This window comes from Protopterus annectens, chromosome 13.part0 (assembly GCF_019279795.1).
Source record: "Protopterus annectens isolate FY-2018-M chromosome 13.part0, PAN1.0, whole genome shotgun sequence".
Taxonomy (NCBI): Eukaryota; Metazoa; Chordata; order Ceratodontiformes; family Protopteridae; genus Protopterus; species Protopterus annectens.
Window position 1 is genome coordinate 507,982,229 of NC_056747.1, and position 16,961 is coordinate 507,999,189.

Genomic DNA, 16,961 nt, shown 5'->3' on the forward strand with positions numbered 1-16,961 from the left:
CCTTTTTTATAGATACACAAGATATGGAAGGAGTAAAGACATACAATTTGATAAACTGTGTAGATTTAAAATTTATTTTCAGACGCAACAGATTATACATTTTCAAAATTTTATGCAAAACAGTTTGGTTCCACAAAGTGGGGTGCTAAGGTGTCCTAGTGACATCCAGGTAACCTCAGATACTGGAATCAAATTTGATTATACTGAAAAACAAAAAATGTGCAAACTGGATCCAAACAAAGCACAGGGAGGAGACTGAATTAGTAATAATGACCTGAGAAGAACTTTCAGTACCATTATACCTGTTATTTACTAGGTCATATAGATATGGGGAGATTCCTCAAGTTTGGAGACATGCACTTATTAAAATTATAAGTTATGTACTCACCATAACTAGGCATCTGTGTTGTCCATTTTCATTCTTCCTTACTAATGGGTTTGGCTCTGATCCTCGGATCTGACTTGGCTGCATAAACTAGATTGTGGATACAGCTCTCGAGCTCCTCCCTGTTCCCATAATGCTATACACCATCCCCACTGCCTAATCCCATTCTGGTCCAAGAGAGAAAGGGTATACAGAAATAAAGATGGGGCTCAAACCTGGAAGAGTAGGTTAAAAACATGGTCCAATAAGTTCTTCCAGAAGAAAACAAGGAATGGGGGATGGATGGAAGGAAGGTGAGGAAAAAGAAAAATGGAAAACACAGATGCCTAGTTATGACAAGCACATAACATTTAAATCTGATGTCGTCCTTACTAATGGGTTTGGCTCTGATCCTTGGATCTGACTTAGCTGCATACACTAGATTGTGGATACAGCTCTCGAGCTCCTCCCTGTTCCCATAATGCTCTACACCATCCCCACTGCCTAATCCCATTCTGGTCCAAGAGAGAAAGGGTATACGGAAATAAAGATGGGGCTCAAACCTGGAAGAGTAGGTTCAAAATATGGTCCAACAAGTTCTTCCAGAAGAAAACAAGGAATGGGGGATGGATGGAAGGAAGGTGAGGAAAAAGAAAAATGGAAAACACAGATGCCTAGTTATGGTGAGCACATAACATTTAAATCTGATGTCGTCCTTTTTCATTCTTCCTCACTAATGGGACAGAGTGGAGTCCCCAGCTAAGTAAACCTTGGGTGGCTCTCATGGAAGGATATTCCAGAGCACTTCAGAATCAAAGGAGGCTTTATTTCTGGATATGATGTCCAACTTGTAATGTGAAATAAAGGTATGAGCCTTGGACCATGTGGCTGCTGCACAGATGTCACCAACAGAAATGCTTGATCAAAAGGCCAATAACGTAGCCAAGGATAGAGTTGAATGAGCTCAGGCAGGTCTTGGTAAAACTAAACCATTTTGAGAGAAAAATCAATGAAATTCAGTCTGCAATCCATTTAGCTAGGGTCAGTTTAAAAACTGATTGACCCAGATAATTTGAGGGAAAGGATACAAAAAAAACTGATCTGACTTCTTAAACTGTTTTGTTGTGTTAAGATAAAAACGTAGTTGTCTGTGTACAACAGGATGATGTAACATGTACTCTTCCCTTATCGGAAAAATTTGTTAAAAAGACTGGTAAGTTAATACATTGTTGGATGTTATTTTTAGAAGCCACTTTGGACACAAAGGAAATGTTAGTCCTAAGAGAAATCCTGTCTCTATAAAAAATAATGTAAAGATTCATTGACATAGCCTGGATTTCAGAGATTCTTTTCCTGTAAGTTATAGCTACTGAAAATACCATTTTCCATGATAGAAATTTTAGATCACATTTATCTGACAGGTCAAAGGGTTTCTGAGGTAAGCAAGAACCACAGTAAGGTCCGAAGGTGGTGAAGGATCCTTTACTGGAAGTCTGAGAAGAAAAATCACTTCATAAAGGCTTTACACAAACTGGAAGAATCCAGGGAGAAAGACTGATTTCCTGAATGGAAATTTGAGACTGCTGCCAACTAAACTTTAATTGTATAAAAACTGGCACCTTCATTAAAATGGGTTGAAAGAAAATGAAAATCTGCAGACGTTGGGGCCAAAAAATGGTCGATATTTTGGTTAGAAGCCCAGATAGAAAACCTTTGCCATTTGCTCCGATACAGTTTCTTGTTTTTTGTGAAGCCAAAATAATATCATGAACTGGGAAGACAGCCTGGGCTGTCTAAGTATTACTGGAATTGAAGAAACCATGCGGTTAACGTGAGGACGAGAAGGTTGGGATGTTGAATCCCCGATGGGTGAGATACGAGATCCTGACAAGGCTCCAATATCCATGGGGGATAACAAAGATGAGGCAGTACCAAGGGGAACCAAACTTGCCAAGGACAGAAGGGGGCAATTAAGATTACTGAGCTCTTCAGCATGCTTGCTTTCTGTAAAAGTTTTGGAATCAGCGGAAGAGGAGGATAAGCATAAAGGAGACAACATCAGATCCTGTCTTTAAGGTAAAGGGGAGCAGGACAAACCCAGAGTCATACAGACCCTTAAGTCTACTTTCATGTTGTGGAAAAATAATGGAGAAGTTAATATTTGATAAGTTAGTCAGAATTGGATAGGTTGGAGCTTGAAACCATATATCAAACATATGTTGAAACCATATATCAAACATGTGTTGAAAATAGATCTATTACCACCTGTAACATGATACAACAGCTTTGAATGAAAAATTGTGCTATGATGCAATTTATATAGATTTAACTTCAGTATGTAACAGGTTCATACACAAAACACTGATCAATAAATTAGAACTAGGTATTGATGTACTCTTGATATTGACAGCTACATGGTTTACAAATAGGACACAAGTATCATACAGGAATTGGCCAGGTGAAATTTTTGGTTGCAGTCAGGGTGTCCCACAGGGCTTTCGCCTAGGCCCTTAACTGTTTAGATTGCATCTTTCAGCCCTAACTTTTTCATCTGATGTGTTCTACAGTTTATTTGCAGATGACCTAAAACTGGGTAAACTGATTACATGCGTTACAGATCAGGCATGTCTACAAAAGAACTCGACTAAATTGGCCATCCGGGCACAGGAGAATAATATGCTGATAAATACATCAAAATCTAAGCATATGAGATTTGGGAAACAAAAACTGAAAGGTGAACATTTAATAACCAACTCCTCCTTCCCAACCACCTCACACACACTATCTTAAATCAATCCTCCCACTGTCCTACCTTCACACACCTCATCACTCCCTACTCTCCTAAGCACAACCTACTCAGTACAGACCTATACCTCTCAGACATCTACAAACCCAATAAAAATATTGGCAAACTTTTATACAGCCACTCTGTTACCAATGCCTGGAACAAACTTGCCCTTTCTCTAAGAGCAAATGGTAACTTCCTTAACTTCAAAAGACTTATTTACTAATTCCTGGACCTGTCCTTGTCCCACTCCCACCTAAACTACCCCCTCTCAGCTCTCGCATGTTACCACAACTCATTTAAGGTCTTTATGATATTCTACCAACCTTGAATTTCTCTCTGATGGCAATTGTTAGAATAAAGAAGTTATTGTACTTACCATAATGTTTCATCTGAGTTTTGCTTTTCATTTGTCTTCAACCTCAGAGACTCTGATCCGGCCTGTACTATCAAAAATTACAAACGAACTGCTAACAAACCGTCAAAAAAAAAAAAACAAATGCATGCAGTGGATTCAATAAAAGAAGTTTACTGATGCATCCAGTACCTTGGCTTTCTTTTTCAAAGGAATAACTTTTACACCAAATGGCTCACTTTTATATTGTGCTTAATCATTCAATTAGTACACAATTGTATTAAAAACAAACTGCCTGTAATACAATTAAACTAACATTTTCATACACATACAGATACACCTTTGTGCCTGATATGAGTAGAAGAAACAAATACATACTTTATTCATTGAAACTGAGTTCCTGGTTTAGTCCCCTACGATGTAAAGTGCAAAAATTTATAATCAGCTTGGTTTCTAAAGTTAACAATTTATTTAAGAATTCTTCCCCTTGACAATCATGTGGTTTAGCTAAGATACTAAAAAAGAAACTGGCATATGAATTATCATGACTGTTCAAAAAGTGATGTGCTATTCGACTGCCCTTACTTCTGATATCACTCAAGTGTTCCATGATGTGCTTTTTCATCGCCCTTTTGGTTTGACCTATGTACCAAAGAACTGGTACACAGTCGCAACAAATGATGTAGACCACTCCACAGGAATCACACCTGAATTCATCTTGGGCCCTGTATATCCTGCCATTGATGTCTACTCCATCCCGGTTTCTAATCCTCCTACAAACCTTGCATCTGCCACAAAGAAAACTCCGCTTACGAGTACCTGCTGTTCCAATTTTCCCCATATTTAACAATTCTTTTAAATTCAAAAATCTACAATGAGAAAAAGTGACCCCCTTTGGAAATGCATCTTTAAGGCTGTTATCATTGGAAATTATTGGCCAAAATCTATTTATCAACCCTTTGAGTAAAGAAGACAGGGGAGAATATCTTTTGACAAAAAATAACCTAGCTGTATCATTACCATTTCTCATGTTAGTACTCAGTCCTTCATATCTACTATATCCCCTTGTATTAGTTGCTGTGCCAGTTCCCCTTATTTTGTTGAAGACTTTACTTACAGCTTTACTCAAAATGTCTTCTGACTATCCCCTGCTTGTCAACCTAACCCTCACCTTGGAAAACTCTCATTTTAACTGTGATTTATTAGATGTATTATTGGCAATACGCCAATATTCACCATATGGCAAAGATGCCAATAAATGAGCATGCATGCTGCTTACCATCAAAAAATTGTTGACCGCTATCTCCTTATCAAATGGCCTATACTGAACAGTTCTATCCCCTCTCTAGGTCCAAATACTGGATTGCCTCTCTATGTGTATGAAAAGTGAACTCCAATCCGAACTGGGTTCTATGCAAATCTGCCATAATTTCCATAAAGTCTCACATAACTCCTTTACAAATAAAAATCAAATCTATAAACCTTTTATAGATGATTATCTTCGGACTGTAAAATGTGGTGCTATAAATGTACGAATTTGCAAAATAATTCATGAAAATGATGGCACATGTCAGGGCATAAGATGGCCCCATGGCGGTACCGTCTTTTTGTAACACCTGTTTTCAAATTTGAAACAGTTGCGCATTAATGAAAATTCTAACACAACACAACACATAACCAGTCCTTGGACCTTACCCAACATGTTTTTGACTGGTTCCATTCTCCACCTGCATTTAATGCTAGTATATAATGATCAACATCAACACTTGCCCAATAATAACTTTCATCTCAGTTCATGCCACTTTTCTATTTTTTTGTGTGTGACACAATCCTATTTAAACACGCCTTAAGCTGATGGTCTAGGAAAATGCCCACATTCTGCAAATATGCTCCCCTACCCGATATAATTGGTCTGCTTGGGGAGTTAGTGAGATCTTTATGAATCTTTGGTTTTACCTTGAATTTCACAGCCTTGGGGTTCCTAATATACAACTTTTTTCACATCTGAAGCAGGAAAAAAAATCTCTCTAGAAGGTCCAAAAATTGCATGTTAAATTCACATACCGGATTGCGAGTTAATACTTCATATACAGTACTGTCCCTCAGCAAATCATTAGCCGTGTTGTTATATTGTGGCCTAGAAAGAATAACCCGATTTCCCCCTCTGTCTGCTTGGGTAAACACATAACCTCAATTCTTTTTTCGCAAATTCAACAGCGCTTCCCATTCTCCTTTACTTAAATTAAATCTCCTATTAACCAATTTGGCTTCTTCATATTCTACCTCCAGCTGTCTACATAAAACACTTTCAAATGTGCAAATGCTGGAGGAAATTTTAGGAGGATGAAGCTGGCTTACATAGGGCACTTGGGTCTCATATCCAGTCACAAAACATGCCCCATCGACATTTTCATATTCCCCCAAACTGTGAGTTTCCCATACATCATACAATTCATTCTCATAAACTGAGAGATTTAACAAGGAATCATTACCATTTGAAAGTATATTTTCAGCAAAGTTAACATTATCTCTTGGACATTTTCATGATAGCCTTGATTTCTAAAAAAATAACTTTAAATGTAATTTGCGGCAAAACCGCATCACTTACAAGGTGAGGTCAGCTAAGCTGGGGAAATTTCACCCCTTTGTTAAATAATGACTATTTCATTGTTAAGCACAAAGTCTGATCAATTTTCAATTTTTAAATATTCAGAAGCATTTTGAATAGTTTGACCAGTCACATACCTGCTACAAACAAAAGTATCAAGCCTAGCACCAAAGCTATAACTTGTGTTATCAGTGTTAAATCCTACAGAAGTCAATACTACTACTTCTTGCTCTTGTTGCTCACACTCGCGTTTCCCTGCCATCTATATCCACGACCCCTGGATTGTTGTGGCGTACCTTGCTGGCCTGCAGTATCCATGGATTCCTCATTCAGCTCCTCGAAAGAGACACTTTTCTTACTACCAAGGCAGTTGACAACGAGGAATTACATACATCACGCCTTTGTCACTAGCACGTCGACCAATCGCTTTTCCCCTCCTGAACTTACCCTGCCAAGTAAAAATCAAAGTTGTTTTGATAATCACTGATGTCCCTCTCTGGCTTCCCCTTACTACGGAGCACTACTGCCTCTTCTGCTTGGACAACCTTAGCCTTTAATTTCTTTCAATTTCATATCCACAGCGGATTCAGTAGTTATAGAGGCTAAACGGTTCTGCAGTTGTATGATCTCAGAACAAATATGCTCTGCATGCGAGTGTTCCTTTTAATTAAAATTTTAAGCCAAGCTTTAGTGCAAGACAACAAGGCAGCATTCCACTCCTCCAAAAAAATCAGTCTCCTCCTTGATTTGCAACCAGTAATATGCAAGACCACATATTTTTCCAGGAGTTTATCATAGTATAATGTTACCTCCTTCACTAGTAACCGCTCAAGTTTGTCAAAGTCTGTTTCATATGCACTTCACTCTCCCAAGGACCAGAGTTCTTCACTGACCATTCTTTCTTCCCTCTCCTTCCATATATCAGAACACAAGAATGGACCTTCTTCAGCTGCCATAATGTCCTGCTCCGCTAGTCCACACACAGATAAATGCCAAGAAATACAAACGAACTTCCAACAAACTGTCAAAAAAACAAATGCAGACGGTGGATTCAATAAAAGAACTTTACTGGTGCATCCGGTACCTCAGCTTTCGCCTTCAAAGGAATAACTTTTACACCAAATGGCTCTCTTTTATATTGCGTTTAATCATTCAATTAGTACATAACTGTATTAAAAATAAACTGCCTGTAATCTGAATTTAAAAGAATTGTTAAATATGGGAAAAATTGGAACAACAGGTACTCATAAGGGGAGTTTTCCTTGTGGCAGATGCAAGGTTTGTAGGAGGATTAGAAACCTGGATGGAGTAGACATCAATGGCAGGATATACAAGACCCAAGATGAATTCAGGTGCGATTCCTGTGGAGTGGTCTACATCATTGGTTGTGACTGTGTACCAGTTCTTTGGTACATAGGTGAAACCAAAAGGGGGGGTGAAAAAGCACATCATGGAACACTTAGGTGATATCAGAAATAAAAGAATGGACAGTCCAATAGCATATTACTCTTTGAACAGTCATGATAATTCAGATGCCAGTTTCTTTTTTACTATCTTGACTAAACCACATGATTGTCTAGGGGAATAATTCTTAAATAAATTAACTTTACAAACCAAGCTGATTATAAATGTTAGCACTTTACATCCTAGGAGGCTTAACCAGGAATTCAGTTTCAAATAATAAAGTTTATATTTGCTTCTTCTGCTCATATCAGGCACAAAGGTGTATTTGTAGGTGTATGAAAATGTTACTTTAATTGTATTACAGGCAATTTGTTTTTAATACAATTATGTACTTGTTGAATGATTAAGCACAATACAAGAGAGAGCCATTTGGTGTAAAAGTTATTCCTTTGAAGGCGAAAGCCGAAGTACTGGATGCACCAGTAAACTTCTTTTATTGAATCCACTGTCTGCAATTGTTTTTTTTTGACAGAACAGTAGCATCCAAAATAAGACAATATGCCTATAAACCTGGCACCACCCACAAACAACTTATCAGGAGAAGACTAGCCAAGACAGAAGGGCTATGACTCTTCCATTCAGTCCACTACACAGGCCACACAAGGCAGGAGGAGGAGGGAGGGACAGTTGAAGACAAATGAAAAGCAACAACTCAGATGGAATGTTATGGTAAGTACATAACTTCTTTATCTGAAGTTGTCGTTTTCATTTGATCTTCAGCCTGAGGGACAGAGTCCCCAACTAGCAATAAACCCTGGGAGGTCCTCATGGAAAGATGTTCCAAAGCATGGCTGTGCCAAAGGATGGATGCCCTGTCCCTGGAAAGAAGGTCCAGTTTATAATGGGAGATAAGTGTGTGAGGACGCCCAGGTAGCTTGCAGAGCAGATATCCAGAAAATCCTGGACCAAAAGGCCGCAGAAGTAGCTACGGACCTGGTGGAATGCGCTCTGACATGCCCTGGTGGAGATAACCATTTGGCTCTATAGACTAATGAAATGCATTCAGAAATCCAGCGAGCAATAGTAACTTTAGAAACAGGCTTCCCCAAGAAAGCTTTGGGAAAGAAAAAGTTGATTAGACTTGTGAAAGGATTTTGTTCTATGCAAATAGAAATGCAGCTGTCTGTGACCATCAAGTAAGTGCAATTTGCACGCTGCCTTATTCTCGAAATTTGGAAAGAAAATTATCAAATTCATAACTTGGTTAATATTAGATTCTGATGCCACCTTCACTAGAAAAGATGGATTAGTTTGCAGAGACACCTTATCTTTATGGAATACCATACAAGGGGGCTTGACAGATAAGGCCTGAATCTCAGAAACCATCTTGGCTGAGGTAATTGCACTCAAAAAGGCTGTCTTCCATGACAGAAACTGCAACTCAACCATGGCCGCTGGTTCAAAGGAGGAGGAACCAATGCCTGCAATACAAAGGTGAGATCCCAAGGGGGCGGCCTAAGGAGGAAGGTACCTTTCAAAAAGGTCTTACAAAGTTTAGATGAAGCCAAAGAAGCCGAATTCTCGTCTATGTAGAGGTTAGAAATTGCTGCCAGTTGTACCTTAACTATAGAGAAGCTAGCACCATTATTAAAAATCCCCGCCAAAAACTCCAAAATAGCCAGAACTGGCGCAGTGAAAGGATCTAGGTCATGCTGAGAAGCCCAAATTGAGAAGTGCTTCCATTTACTTGAATAAACCTTCCTGGTATATGACTTATGAGCCGCTACAAAGATCTTCTCAACACGGAAAGACAGCCTGGGAGTCCTAATTAACATGGAAACTGGAGCAGCCAAGCCATGAGCTTCAGGATGACTAAGTCTGGGTGAGGAATCCCTGAAGAATGTGTAATCAGATCCAGAACCTATCTAACATCCAAGGTGGACACATTACATGAGACCACAGAATGGAGAACCAAACTTGGAGAGGCCAGAAAGGGGCAATGAGGATCACTGAGCTCCCCAATCATCGAGCTTTCTGAATGAACTTGGAAATTTGAGAGCGCAGAGACTGAACGGATATTAATATCTAACAAACAAATTATGGAGTCATTTGTTTGTTTGATATTAATATCCATTCAATCTTTCATTGTTAGAATGTTCAGAACATCAAACTGTCTTTTTTGCCAGTATTTCTGTAGTTAGGGAATATGCAGTGCAATCTTGGAGCTTCCCGCTCCACTAATACCTATTAACCCTAACCCTAACCCTGTCCCAGCTTCTTAGAATTAACTTTAACCTTACCTTTCAAAAACTCTTTCTATAACGCTACCTATCTAGTTTGTACACACACACAGCACCATAACTGTAGTGGTTTAAAGTTACGAATGTAGTAGTGACTATGCTTAGAGATCTCTGTCACAGGCAGATTCTACTTTTGGCCAAAGTGTTATAAACTCATCCCTTTATCCCATACACTGAGCTTACACTTTGCAAACATCATCACATCGACATATAAAGGTAGAAGTATTGTCAGCCATCTTCTATTCTTTCTTGCCCCCACTCAAGATGCACCCAGAATGAGACAAGCTAGACTGCCTGCCTAGGAAAGGAACTGCTGCTAGAAACACAGTATGCATTATTTGTAGACTTCTCAGTCTCATTAAACTGTTAAGAGAAAGCTTGCATGGTAAGGAGAGAAAGACCGGCAAAACAAAAATGGTGGGAGGAGTGACTAAGATGGATTCCCACTCCAGTCCCATGCACCTCGGTTGTGAAGAGGGGAAGGCGGAAGGGTTGGAAAATAGAATGCAGGAGTGACTACACGAACATTTAAAGTTTTGGTAAGTTGATAACACAACAATACTATGTTCTTCATCTAAATCACTTCTCTAGTCATACCTTCATGGAAGTTTCCCAAAGATTTCCTCGCATATCCTTTAGGTGTTTAGTAGCTTTGAGGACGATGAAAGCAATATGCCCTTAGTCATAGTAGCAGCGCACCATGCTCTAACTCTGGATATGTCTAGCCTGTAGTGTTTGAAGAAAATGTTGACCAATGACTATGTGGCAGTTTCTATCATCACTCAGGAAAGGCTACAGTGGTAGATATGAACTGGTGGAGTGACCTGTCCTGGTAAGTGCTTTTCTATTTAATTGATATGGATTGGTTTAAGATAGGGAATACTTTGTTTTTTGCAAAGGCTAAACATAGCTGGCCAGTGCTGGTGTCCCTTCTTCCATCTAGACATTACCTTAACAGTTTGTGTACATCTAAGCAATGCAGGATTATTTTCCACCCTTTGTTTTGCGGTTTTGTAAAGAAAGCTTGGAAGATACACTGCTTGATTTGCAGCCACTTCTGTCATGACCTTTGGTATAAAGGAGAGACTGAAGCACTAGGTAAAATCCTTTCCAAGTAGAATACCAATAAAGGATTCTTTGCACGGGATAACCTGCAATTAAAAGACTCTCCTGTCTAAGGTAACCACCACCAAAAATATCATCTGGGTTAATTTCTGTAAATGCTTTATTTATTTTTAGATACCTTGATGGGAATGGACGCCACTCCTATGTCAGGGCATAAATAAAATTCATGAAATTAGCACGGCTTCAGTCTTTGATGTTAGCCAAGAGTGCTCTTCTCAGCACCAGCAATGTGCCCAGAATTGCCTCCTTCTGCAGTTCATATGGGCTTATATATATTAGTAACATAAATAAGTACCATTGAATTTTTTTTTTTATATATAAATATATTAGTTCTGTTGCTCCTACTACAACTGGAACTGATTTGGGTACCTTTATTTTACATTGCTCTCAGTTCTGCTTGCAAATCCTGGTAATTTAAAGATTTGCCTTTCTCAGTATGTGAGATACAATAATTGCTGGGTGTAGCAATTTCAATGATCAAAGTTACTTTTGTCTTTTTTCTTGGACTAGTCTATCTGATTTTCTTGCATTTATTTTTTGAATTGTTGGTAATGGATGAGCCCATGTGGGATCTACTTTAAAACAGTGAATTACCATAATGTCGACTTGCAGAATGTAGAGACAAAAACCACAAAACTTTACATTAATGAACGTTCACATTATCGTAATTTTTCACTGCATAAGTAAACACTTGCTCAACAGTACATAAAAAAAAAAAAACTGAAGCAAATACAACCCACCCAAGTGGGGGTCTTTGCCACCCTCCCCCCAACTAAACATAACTCTGAGATCGAACTACAGTGGAGAAAAGGGCAAAGTTCACAATGATTGCCAACTGGCTCCTTTCGCAGAGAAAACATACGATGATGTGAGCATTCGTTAATGTAAAATTTTGTGGTTTTCGTCTCAATGTTCTGCAAGTTGACATTATGGTAATTCAGTATTTTAAAGTAGACTCCCCTATGTGATATTATCAATGTCGATGTTTTTGGATTAGGTTTCCAGCACTTTTCAGCTACTTCTATAGTGTAACATTTGCGCAATCCTCAATGCAACAGTATTGCCACATTATTGTACCTTTTGGTATACAGAACTACAGCCATGTGTGTGTCACACTCAGTAACATCTTTCTTACAGAGCCTGCATTTGTCTTTTTCTCCCACTTTTTAATGGACAATATATATGCAGCAAGACTATCTTGGGGCATTATTACTAGCCTTTCATCTTTTAGTTTCAATTCACCTTTCTTTCCTGTGTCAAATCTTGGTCAACATAAGTTTTTTTCCCAAAAGTTGTCTACTTTTCTTTCCTTCTCTTGTAGTTCTTTTCTTTATATGCTATTTTTTTTTTTTTTTGCATTTTCACTTGTCTAATGTTGTATACTTCTGGTTCAATATTTATTCCTACTTTATTTTGAAATGTTATCAGTAAACTAAGCGAAGATATTACCTTATACTTCTCCTCATGTGTTACAACTTTTCCTTACATTATCAGAAGGTAAATTATTGGTCTATAGTTCTTTGGATGACTTGCATTAAACTTGTGGGTAGACTCTAAAGCATATACCCCACTTTATATCATTAATGTTTAGGAAGAAACTAAAAGTGGAAAACTATAAGTAAAAATTTAGTACTGCGGTGGTGGTGCTGCTGTAGCTTTGTCACCTCACAGTAAGATGTTGTCCTGTTTGATACTCAGCTAAAGAGTCTTCTGTGTGGATACATGCGTGAATGGGTCTACCTTCATTGAAGGTTGTGCGTCAGGGCCGGCAACTGGGCACGTAAAAATCTACTGCCAATCATTAGCAGACCGGAGCTCTGCTGTGGCGACCCCTAACCGGGAAAAGCCGAAAAACACAACATTAGTATTTTATACATTTCAAGATATAAACTGCATGTTACATACAGTAACCGTTTCGTACAGTGTGTAGTCAAGGGTATTTTAAACGTGGGGAGTACAGTGTGTAGTCAAGGGTATTTTAAACGTGGGGAGAGTCTTTTTAATGGCTGTTGTTGTTTGTCTTTCGGCTTTTCCCAGTTAGGGGTCGCCACAGTGGAACTCCGGTCCGCTAATGATTGGCAGTTGCTTTTTATGGTGTCGAGTTGCCAGCCCAACCTTCAACAAAGGCACACCCATTCAACACATGTCTTTCGAACGCCCACTCGACCGTGGGGAGGACATGCAGACTCCATACAGAAGGCACTCCCAACCCAAGCCAAGAATTGAATGGAGAACCTCTTGCTGTGAGGCAACAACGCTACCGCTGCACCACTGCGGAATTTGTGTGCGTTAAATATACTAAACAAGTACTTTTGTAATTGTAAGAAATATAGGTTTTACAGTATAACAAGAGAAAAAAGGCTGGACAAAAGCAAATGTAATGTTTTTATATATATATATATATATATATATATATATATATATATATATATATATATATATATATATATATACACACACATACACAAATATATAATTTTTTTACAACAGTAAATATCTAGATTATTACCTTTGGTTTAAGCTGTAAACAGGTTTTTATAAGCATGTAGGCATTAAAAATAAAACAAAACACAGCCACGAAAACACTAAGCTTCTTATAACTGCACAGATACTGGCTTGTTTGTTTTCCACTGCCAAACGTTCAGTGAAGTCAAGATGTCTGCAGATGAGGGCAGCTGTGCATTCTTTTCTGGGTGAAATTTAGAAAGACTCATTGCTGAGTACAGTTCCATGAACACAAGCTGTCTGCAGGTGCAAAGCAGTTAATCTTCAGAATTCTCACTATTCTTTGCAGAGAGAAATGCAAAATTTAAGGGTACAATAGCAAGCAGTTTAGTGAAAAAAATTAAGTTTGAAATTCTGTGAACTGAATAAGAGGAAACAACCTCCCTAGCAGCCTTAATACTTTAATGCAGTTAACAGAGCAATTCACAATTTGGTCTTATTTGAAGATAGCCACTGCATTTTTCTTAGGGCTAAAAGTTGAAGCTTTCTGAAAGCATACAAGCTAGCTTTCATATCTGAGACAGAGAGAGAGACAAGAAAACAGACAGCAACCAGTGAAGTGACAGCACAAGCTGTAGCATGTGCTTTACCCTGGGTAACCTTATTTTTAGGTGGACCCATCAATTTGGGGCAACTGTTCACTTCCAGAAGGTTAAACATCATGTTTAAAGATGTACATAGTTTTGTGCATTTGTTCCAAGTTAATAGGGGTGGGGGTGTTTTGCATTCATTTTTTTTTATTTTGTTTGAGGGTTTATATTAAACAAAAAAAGTCTTGAAAAATGTGACACTGTTTCTCCTAATCTCCATTTGAAGCTATGTACAAAAGCTCAGCCTGTCAAATATTAGTATATACATGTAACATAAAAGCTGGAAATACACATTCAAAAAAATATATATCATGTATAAAAGGTGGGAACAATAGCTTTTTTTTTTTTTTTTTTTTTTAATACCATGGTGGCTATGCTGTCCATATTATCCTGAAATGTGAATGGCCTTACAGGTATAGATAAAAAGGAAAGAATACTGAATTATATAATGAAATGCAGAGTGCAAACAGCAATGCTGGAGGACACACATTTTTAAAGAAATAAGCATGTGAATTTGAAAGACAGGATTTCAGAATAGATATTCAGCAGAATATCAGGGACAGAGGAATGAGTAATTATGCTAATTGCTAGTGTGGTTCCTATAATGATAGATACAGAAAAAAAAAACAAAATGGGAGATTTGTGATAGTAAGGAGCTACTGCCAAGGAAGAATGATTACAATGGTATGTGTTTATATTCCATCAAAAAACTGTTGTTATGGAGCTATTTGCCCAACAGTCTACTTTCCTTAAAGTTAGGAAGAGTTTCTCTCGGGAAGGAGTCAGATCCCTTTAGTTGCTTTTACAGAAAGGGCTTTAGGGTCTGCCACAGAGTTCTTATAAAGGAAACAGTGGCGTCCCTGAAACCTGCAAAATCTGTATTCCTTTTAGAAGCCAGGGGGACTGTGAATCTGGACCCCAGGAATTAAATTCAAATATGTCCGAGTGCTCCTTGCACAGGGGCAACTGCTAGTTGTGGTGGTGGGGGTATCATAGCCTACTAACTCAAAAGCTCTCTTTCAGGCATTCGACACTTCATCAGCCTGCCATTGTAAATTGTCCCTCAAAAGGACCAAGTTACTTGCAAAAATGAGGTTGTCCGATGGAAATCTGGGGCGGAGGTATCCTCACTACCAGTATTGTAACCCTGGGGAAGTATGTCTGTGACCTATATTCTAAGCTGTCATCTTTATCCTCCTCCTTCTGACTGACATCTGGTCCTATGAATTCTTTGATGAGGGTAGGTGCCAAGTCCCTGCTACACTACGAAGGTGTTTGCCTGATACAGTCAGTCTGGAATATTCTGACTGCCAGACTTACAAAAAGGTTAAGAAGCCCTGGGCCAACAAAAACCAATTTGGTGCTACTGAGAGACAAGCATGACCCTTTGGATGAGATCAACTAGGCTGTAACCTAGACAGTTTCATTCTTTGTCATTAACAATTAGATGTACACTTTATTCTTCCTATTTAAACAGAAGATATGTCTCACTACAAGTGGTACAGAGTAGTGGACATTGGACAGTTCCATTTTATGCTGAGTTCAAAGAGATCTGCCCAAGTTGTCCAACATATGGCCTTCAAAGGGGCTTTGTCAGGGGAAGGTGACTTAGATACAAGGCTTGAGGGGGTAAATGAGTGCCACCACATTGCAGATATCTTGGAAACATAGTCCTGGGGTGCCCTCTTAATTTTTTTTTTGTACAGATGCTGCATGAGGTGACAGTGGTCAGGGCCTAAACAATGCACATACATTCAGGCATGGAAAGGCAGGTGCTTAAACACTACTGAAGCTCCAGTGGGAGGCCAAAGTAGCAGTACAATTAAATAACAACAAACTGATGACATTAAAGGGTAAATGGGAACTGGCATTGCTACTTTACAGCTCCTGGTTTAACAGTTCTATTCCTTGTGGGGGTTCATTCTACACAGATCCCGCATGTCCTTCCTAGGACTGTGTGAATGTTCACTGCATGATCAAGTTTCCTCTTGTGTCTCACAAACTTTCTCTAAGTGAACTGTGACCCTTTGAATTGCTTGTATACTAATGTGTTGGGAAAAGTGTGTGCCTGCACACCCACACTGCAATGGACTGGTATATTGCCAAGAGCTTTGTTTTCCCCCCTTCACACCTGCTACTTGCCATGATATGTTCCGACTCTCTTGCAACCCTGCAAAAAGATAAAGCAGGTGTTGGAGAATTAATGAATCACAATGACACAAAATTTTGCAAGATACCATTTTAAAGAACAGATGACGTGTACCCATACAATAACAACTTTGCCTGATCAGTCAGTATACAATTTACTGGACATTTAAAAATGTAATGTCTGGATAAAATACGAAGTACAACATTTTATGTTACTGTACTAGTCATTGGTCAAAGTACATACCTGTAAACTTCACCTTCTACTATTTTTCTTCCACACTGTCCATATGCATTGTTTCCCATACCGAACTAAAAAAACAAGATTATCAAACATTTTACTTTAGTGTAAAGCCGCACAGAGATAATTCTAGTATTTTTTTTTCTTAAATAGTTTTTCAGGTTCATACTGAATAGTATGCTAGCACATTTAGTGGATTATTTTTTTGTCTATAACAACTGAATAACAATTTCAGCGCCAGAAAGGACACTACCCAAAGACTATTCATGCAACACTACAAGAGTAAACCAACCTGGTAGGAAGTTTCTAGCTAAAATGAAATAAGGATCTTTATTTGCATGACAGTGCACCATGCTTACTACGCTTAAGTGTGTTCAACACTGCTCTACATGAAAGAGGACAGATGACCTACTACAACAGTTATGTCAACAGCATTAAAAATCACGAGGAATCTTGCAAACAGGCTGATCAGACTCCTCCCAAGTCTTAAAAACTGCAAGTATCTTGCTTATTCCTGAACTGGGTTTCGGTTAGATTCA

At 38.6% G+C, this 16,961-nt stretch overlaps 1 protein-coding gene across 1 annotated transcript in view; it reads right to left on the reverse strand.

Moving 5' to 3' along the window:
- RCC1L (RCC1 like) overlaps window positions 1-16,489 on the reverse strand; it is a 96,275-nt gene extending 79,786 nt beyond the window's left edge. The window contains exon 1 of the mRNA XM_044054132.1: window positions 16,429-16,489. Coding sequence (XP_043910067.1) covers window positions 16,429-16,487 — 59 coding nt within the window. The 5' untranslated portion in view covers window positions 16,488-16,489. The remainder of the gene's footprint in view (window positions 1-16,428) is intronic.
- Window positions 16,490-16,961: the final 472 nt, after the last annotated feature.